Consider the following 8,183-nt stretch of genomic DNA (forward strand, 5'->3'; position numbering starts at 1 on the left):
TGGCTAGAAAACCTCCGTACAAAACAACGGTTGCATTGTTCTCACATGTAACATTGTCTTTTGTGCTGTCCTTGCTCAATAAATCCAATAAATAAAATAAAGTAACTAAAGCCCAGAGTTATAGCTACGAAAACAATTAAATATTGTGTCTTTATTGACGCTGACTTTATGGCATCAACATGAACTAATCATTTTTGGTAGAAAATGATCTGAGACTGCGATAAAAAGTGTGCTACACTCAAGTTAAACTCAAACGCCCCATTCCAGACCGATCCAGCGGAACGATCTCTTTAGTGAATAAACGTGTCATGTGATGGAGGTTAATTTCCTTGTCGGCTTCACGGGGAAGTGACGTATAGAAAAAGGAAGTAACGAAATCGATCAACCCAAGAGGTGGTAGAAAACGTATGTGTGTTACTTTACCTTAAAAAGATACGTTTGCGGTGTAATTTTAGTTTAATGTTCATATTTATAAGGTCCGTTAAAACCGTGTCGTATCTAGAAATAAATACGCGATACAGATACAATGGACATGCTGACATTTGGACGTTATGTAATTACTGAATTAACTGATCTGTCTAATTATAAGTAGGAGTTATAATGTATCATGTATCATTTGATACATCTCGCCACGGTCAGCATATAACTGAGACAGTCTGTTATGTCTGCATTCATGTGCTGTAGAAAATAAAAACAAAACTCAGATACCGACAGCGGTTTCGCTGTTAAATTGTTTTACCTATATTTTTTTTGTTTACTTTGGTGTATATAAGAATTTCAATATACTGAACGCATTTTTATTATACCCTTGCAATATGGTCTCTTCCGATGGGTTTACTGTCTATTATCATATTTAAGGAAACACATCACCTGTGTGCCTTTCTGATTCATAGAGTTATTCTCTACTGCTATTTGTGTTCAAATATGACGTCACGTTTGGCATTCTCCTCACTTTTGTTTTCCAGTTGAACGGAGCTTTTGTCTGTGAGGAACCAAAGCAGACAGGATGGTCAGTGTCCACTTTTGATCTTTTTATCCTAGAAAGAAATCTACTGCCATTTGAAGCAAATTTAAATGGGTTTCTAATTCTGATTCTGAAATTAGTCAGCAATGCTTTTCCTGATGTCTGGATGCATATTTTCACCACCCTCTCAACATTTTCCCTCCCCAGGGTGAGCGGAAAGGAGTAAACAAGTATTACCCTCCGGACTTCGATCCGGCGAAGGTGAGTCTCGTTCCCACGCATGGGAAAACGAGAGTCCATGTGGCAGACATTCTGGCTGAGATGGGGACAGTCAGCGTCTGAGACAGATTCAGGAAAAAATACCTAAAATAAAAATGAAGGATGCATTGGCTGAATTCAACAAATGCATTTGATTGCTTACCTGTTCAGTCATACCCAGCGTAAGGAGCAGCTAACAGTATGTAAGTAATTATCAAACAAAGGTGCTGTGAAGCAGATATATGACAAAGGTGCTGTGATGCAGATATATGACAAAAGTGCTGTGAAGCAGCAGATATATGACAAAGGTGCTGTGAAGCAGCAGATATATGACAAAGGTGCTGTGAAGCAGCAGATATGACAAAGGTGCTGTGAAGCAGCAGATATATGACAAAGGTGCTGTGAAGCAGCAGATATATGACAAAGGTGCTGTGAAGCAGCAGATATATGACAAAGGTGCTGTGAAGCAGCAGATATATGACAAAGGTGCTGTAAAGTAGCAGATATATTACAAAGGTGCTGTTAAAGAGCAGATGTATGACAAATCATGTAAAATGCGGGTGTAAGGAGCAGTGAAGGGGCCCAGATTTAACTCATGATGATGCAGATGACTTAACCTGGTCTGGCTGGGGTGGTTTGGGACAGGGCAGCGTTACATTGTTGTGTTCATAAGGAATTACTTCACCCCCATATCTACTTGAGTTTTCCAGTTTACAGAATGCCTGTGTCACTGTGTTACTGGTTGCTGGTGACGTGTCCGACACCCCTCACTCCACATCCTCTCTTTCGCTGCAGCATGGCTCTCTCAACGGCTACTGGAAGACTCACCCCCTGCGGGAGAGGGCCAGAAAGCTGTCACAGGGCATCCTCATCATCCGGTGAGACCCACTGGGTGTCGACGTGGGACCTGGTTATGTTACTGCTCTGACAGAGGCTGTGTTGTATTACTGGAAAGTTGTTCTGAGGATTTAGGTCTAGGGCTTGAGGGTCACGGTCCTGACACCTGTTTGGCACGTGACTGTTGTAATTTCTAATTTAACCTCTTGAGAAAATTGTTGTTTGTTCCATCAGAATGTAGAATGTGGGGCTAAATTGGTAAGACTAACATTGTTAAGCGCTTTGGGACAACCAGTGGTGGGCAAAGTGAACCAAAAAGTTAGCTTTGAAAACTAATCCACTAACTTCAGAGTTTAATTTGATAATGCTATACTGACACACTGTTGCAGACATGCTCACAACAGACAGGAACATACTCGTATATGATTTTAGGGTTTACAAACATTTTTGACCGTTAAACTTTATTCACTTCGCCTGTGAAGAAAATGTTAGTGGAGGTAAATTTAGCGGAAGCTAACTGGTCCGTTAACGTTTTTTAAAGTCAGCGGAAACGCTAATCCGCTAACGAAAAAATCAGCTTTGCTAATTAGCTGTTAGAGGATTAGCGGAACTCTGCCCATCACTGGGGAAAACTGTCGGAAAAGAGCTGTATAAAAATAAATAGAATTGAAATTGAATTATAGAGGTGTGGATATTATAACGTGACCTTGTTGGTATGCCGAAAATTTTAGAGCAAAGCTGCCACACACTCAGTGTCTCACCAAGTGCTCTTTCTGTATCCCACCTTGGTTGGTTGCAGGTTTGAAATGCCCTACAACATCTGGTGTGATGGCTGTAAGAACCACATTGGCATGGGTGAGAGGCTCCTCCTGTTTCCATCTCCTGTCCTTTTACTGGTCCTGCTTAGTAATTCTTTGAATTTTATTTACTGCTTTTGTTGTCCGCTGCTCTGCATAGATTGCAGACCCATCAGCACCCATAAAACTGATGGAATAAAGCAGTTTGTATAATTAAACTGGGTTCCTCTGTCCTTTGGTGACCAGAGGAGGTGTAACAGGCTTATTTACGGCGCCCTTCTGGATGTGCCCAGTTACTTCCTGTTTACCTGTTGGTTGTCACAGGGGTCCGATACAATGCAGAGAAGAAGAAAGTCGGTAATTACTACACCACACCCATCTATCGGTAGGTGGGCTCCTGCATCCTGTTTTCTGTGTAGTTAATTATATTTCATTGTGGCTCATGGTTGCCTGAGACAATCCCCACCCTTGCGATGCCCCCATCTGGTCGCCGCAGGTTCAGGATGAAGTGCCACCTGTGTGTGAATTACATCGAGATGCAGACGGACCCCGCCACCTGCGACTACGTCATTGTGAGTGGGGCGCAGCGCAAGGAGGAGCGCTGGGACATGGCGGAGAATGAGCAGATTCTGACCACCGGTGCGTGACTCATGGCCGGTTTGGGACACTGGTTCCAGGCGGCCGGTTTGGGACACTGGTTCCAGGAAGCTGTGTTGCAGTGACACTTTGCACTTCCTGTTCTAACAGAGCATAGTGAGAAGGAGAAGCTGGAGACGGACGCCATGTACAAACTGGACCACGGGGGGCGGGACAAGGAGAAGTTGCGGGCCTCTCTGCCCACACTCAATGAGTTGCAAGAACAGCAGGCTGCCTGGAAGGATGACTTTCAGATCAACAGCGCCCTCCGCAGGAAGTTCAGAGTATGTGCGTGTGAATGTACTGCATGTTTGTTTGTATGTATGTATAGAAAGTGCAAAGTTGGACGCGCTTCATTCCTGTCTGCCTGGGATTCCCCACATTCCAGACACAAATGAAAACATCTTGAGTGTTAGATGCTTGTGGCCCCAGTATGTGTGTGGGTATCATCGCGTGCCTGTGCTCCCCCGACCATCCTGACAGGATGAGAAGAAGGTTATAGCTGAAGAGGAGCAGAAGGACGATGAGGTGAGGAAGAGGACGGGCCTGTCCATCCCGCTGCTCCCAGAGAAGGAGGAGGACAAGAGGCTGGCCTCCCTGCTGACCTTTCAGAGCCCGGAATGTGAGTGTCTGTGAACCACACACACGCGCGCACACATGTGCACACACACTTACACCTGCATACACACACACGCACCCACAGACATGCACATACACACGCGCACACATGTGCACGCACATATGCACATGCACATACATACGCACGCATATATGCACGCTCACATACGCACGCGCGCACACACACGCACGCACGCACACATACACATGCACACATACTAGGGGTGGAGCCGAACCCGAATACGGTATTCGGAAAGGCACAAATAATGTGTTTTTTACGAATACTTATTTCGAACAAATACTTAAAAAAATATTTGTATTCGGGAACAAGAAAAACTTTATATCAAAAAGCTGCGTTTCCTCTTGAGACCGCAGTGCATGCCCGGATGAGTGAGTGAGTTCAGGAGTCGGGGGGGGGTTGTAAAAGAGGTGACTGACACAGGCTGCTCCACACAGTAACAGAGAAGGCTCGGCTGAGCGAAAAAACACTTAACTGTATCACTATTTTTGTTGAATAGATTTTTGTACCTTAACTGGGTTCCGGAGGCAGTTTATAACTTTCGGGAAGCGGAGTTTGATCGGGAGATTATTCCATTACGCTGCATTATTGACGTCTGCAGTCAGGTGCTCTCATGTTCGCTCTGTTTACGTAGCTCTGTTAGCTCGCTAATTTAGACAATAGGCTGTTGACAGAGTAACGTTAACGTTTGGTTAAAAAGGTTAAAACAATGCTTGTGTAGTTGTGTCGAATTGTATGCACTTGTAGGAGTTATATGGTACGTTTAAGTTACTCTGTCTACTGCATATCCATAATTATTATAATGGATATAATTAAAGAATACTTACACTATAGCGTAAATTAGAAGTGCAACGCAAAAAAACTGGATTTTTACGCCTATTTTGAATTTTACTCGAATACGAATACAAATACAAATACTTTTCCCCCCTCAACAAATACAAATACAGATACAAATACCGGCTGCTTTGCACACCCCTAACACATACGCACGCACACACATACGCACGCACATACGCATGTTCACATACACACATAGGCGGTTAGGCTGCTGGGCATCTGACTCGCCTTGAAAACATCAAGCACCTCCATATATTTACAGTTAGAATTTGTCAATATTTAGATTTTATTTAGCAGAGGAAATAGAGGCTGTCTGCTATTTTTTCAGATGTCTGTGCTTAAGGAGACTACAAGGCATCACGGTACTCTCCACAAATGTCTTTTGACTGGTTAATTTGCAGATTTACCACATTAATATTCAGCTCACTTCGGTTGTATTTGCGAAGCGCATTTTCAGAACATTACATTGTGTCAAAGTGCTTTACTTTATCCTTGCTCAGTGTCCCCAGTGAGCAAGCCAGAGGTGACAGTGGCAGTAGATCTAGTTCCTCAGGACCGTGGCACCAGCCTCCCGGAGTCAGTTTCATTCCTGCTTGTCTGATGCTTCTGTTCTGGCTCGTCGTCTCCAGCATATGATGACCGGCAGCAGAGCAAGCGCAAGGAAATCTCGACCCGCTCCTGGTTCAGCTCCCCCACCGGCCAGCAGGTGAGTCCGGCTGGGAGCCTCCTTCACAGACTGACTCTGGGGGCCCGGGGGGCCGCAGGGGCCCCTGCGACAAAGATGTGCTCAGCACCGTCCTCAGTCAGCCAGCTCGGACTCATCCGGAAGAAGGGGGCCGGCGGGAAATGGCCGTGCGCTGCCGTGTCAGCCCGCAGGACATCCAGCACCGAGGACATGCTTTCTGACACCACAGAGGAGAGGGTGACTGCTGGACTTTCGGAGGGAGGCATGGAGGGGGCCGGGTGGGCGGAGCCTCAAGGCAAAGAGACCAATCAGGAGTCAGAAATGATGGTAAAGTGCAAAGAAGCTGATGTCCCCCCTGCTGGTACTTCAAGGACAGATGGAGCGTCAGCATCATGTGGGAATCATCAGGGAAAGGACAGCGGGGAGGGGGCCTCTTCTGCTTTGAGGTCTCTGGTGGCAGACTACAGTGACTCAGACTGAGTCAGGACTCTGAGTACCTCCGGGGGCTTCTTTGTGAGGCAGCGGGAAGAGTCGTCGTACCTTGGGACTGATGGAGCCAGAGAAATTAGTCTCAAACTACATCACAGAGCTTTCGGTAGTCAGGATAATCCTAGTGCAGCTCTCACTCATGCTCAATGTAACGATGCAGAAAACAGACTGATCCCCCCTGCGTTCAGTCTGCTGGATTTTTTTTTTTTTAAAGTTTACTGCACGATCTTCACCTTTTAAATGCGCCATCGTTCCTGGGTCTGCAGACTCGGCTCTCGTGGTTCGTTCTGATGCATGCAGGTCTGATAGTGTGGACAGGAGTAAAATCCACGACGGTGACAGTCGGCGCTGTGTTAAAAGCTGAGTCTTTGCTGATTTTCAGTGGTCACTCTGTATAGCAGGGAAGTGCTGGGAGGGGGGGGGTTATTCTTCTCTGGATTGGCACTATCATAATAAAGACTGCAAATATCTGTGGCAGAACATAGAGGACGTTGTTGCCCCACCCGTACCGTTGGTTGCTTAGATATTTAGGCACTAAGATAAAATTCTGCCTGCATTATGCAGTGCTGCTGACTCATCTGACAACCCTGCCAGCTGCCCCCCCCCCCCCCCGCTTAGATGTTTACATTAAACTGTCTGTAAATAAATGTTTTCCTGTGTGTTCTGCTTACTGTCTTCTATTTTTATGTGCTTTCTAGATGACACAAGTCTTGCTCTGGACAGGACAGCAAGCATAACCACACAACACCGGCCAAACAGGAATGACACTCATTGATTTCAGATTTAGTGCTCAGTTATTTTGCTTTGCTGGCTGTCCAGTGGCTGGGTGGCTGTGCTGTTGCCTGACAGTTCTGGCAGTTTGACACCCGTCTTCTGCATGTAGAGTTTGCATGTTCTTTCCATGTCGCAAGGTTTTTTTTCCCTCCCCAGGTCTGCAGTCTTCTGCAGTCCAAATGCCTACATTTAGGTAACTGCCGTTTCTGAATTGCCAGTAGCGGGTATGTGCCCTGTGTTGGGTTGGCATCTTGTCCAGGCCGCATCCCGGGGGTTTGCTCTTTGCTAGCGAGGATACCTGCCTGCGATAGGCTCCAGGCCCCCAATACAAGCCAATAAACCCCTCAGGTGACACAGGTGGCCGTGACCAGGACCAGAGGTTTGAAGGTGGTTGGAAATCAGTTTGGTCTCCCTCTAGTGGATCATTTGAGGAATATTTATAATTCGAAGAGCAGCGGCTGAAGTTCGCCTGTGTGCCTTGAGAAGGTCATTACACACCTGGCCTGTGACTGTGGCTTTCATAGTCTGGGCCTCAGGCCCTCGTCATCATGCTGGTTTTTGTTTAATCTCTTAAATAGTCCTTAAACTCTTAATTGAACTAACTGAACAACCAAGAAGGCTGAAATTGAAGTCAGTCTGCATACAGCTGATATCTGGACAGCTAATCAAACTTGTGTGGTCAGCATTCCTGGGACGACTAGGCAGCCGGCTGACCTTGGACTTCCTCGGATTTTCCCCTAATAGTCCTAAGTGTGCTGTGTGTGTGCGTGTGTGTGTGTGTGTAGTGCTCTGGGCCATTCTGGGAAGGAATCTTAATAAAAATAATGAGAATTTTATTTAGTTAATTTTATTAATGTTTGTTTGTTTAGTAAATTTTATTAATGTTTTTTTTCCTGGAGCTGAAATGACATTATCTCGTTAACTCTCACCAGGCTAAGTGGGTAGGGGATGGATGGATGAAATGGCTGTAGAAAGGACCTTACAGCTGACATGTAACTCTCAGGGCTTATCTTCCACCTTTGTTCATTCTGGGTTTCATGGCTGAGCCTCCTGTGCTATTTGTGAGGCGTCTAACCTCTTTATACCGCAGTCGAGGAAGCCTGTCCTGGGGGTAGCCAGGTTTGTTTGGATAAGGAGTGGAATGCCCTCCTGACTGAGCCCCTCACACAGAGAAGGCCTCATGAAGCCAGATATGGGCAGATCAAACTCCAGTCGGGCGTTGCTTACCCAGAGACCTGACCCTGAGGGAGGAGCGTAAAATCAGAATGC

General features: G+C 45.9%; 1 protein-coding gene across 1 annotated transcript; it reads left to right on the forward strand.

The window, feature by feature from the left end:
* The first annotated feature begins 341 nt into the window (after positions 1 to 341).
* Positions 342 to 4,113, forward strand: yju2b (YJU2 splicing factor homolog B). Its single transcript, XM_072712001.1, has 8 exons — positions 342 to 405; positions 966 to 1,009; positions 1,172 to 1,225; positions 2,018 to 2,100; positions 2,859 to 2,914; positions 3,181 to 3,241; positions 3,353 to 3,495; positions 3,604 to 4,113. Exons 2-8 carry the CDS (start codon positions 1,007 to 1,009, stop codon positions 3,888 to 3,890), a joined length of 687 nt encoding a protein of 228 aa, XP_072568102.1. The 5' UTR covers positions 342 to 405; positions 966 to 1,006; the 3' UTR covers positions 3,891 to 4,113.
* Positions 4,114 to 8,183: the final 4,070 nt, after the last annotated feature.

This window comes from Paramormyrops kingsleyae, chromosome 5 (genome assembly GCF_048594095.1).
Source record: "Paramormyrops kingsleyae isolate MSU_618 chromosome 5, PKINGS_0.4, whole genome shotgun sequence".
Taxonomy (NCBI): domain Eukaryota; kingdom Metazoa; phylum Chordata; class Actinopteri; order Osteoglossiformes; family Mormyridae; genus Paramormyrops; species Paramormyrops kingsleyae.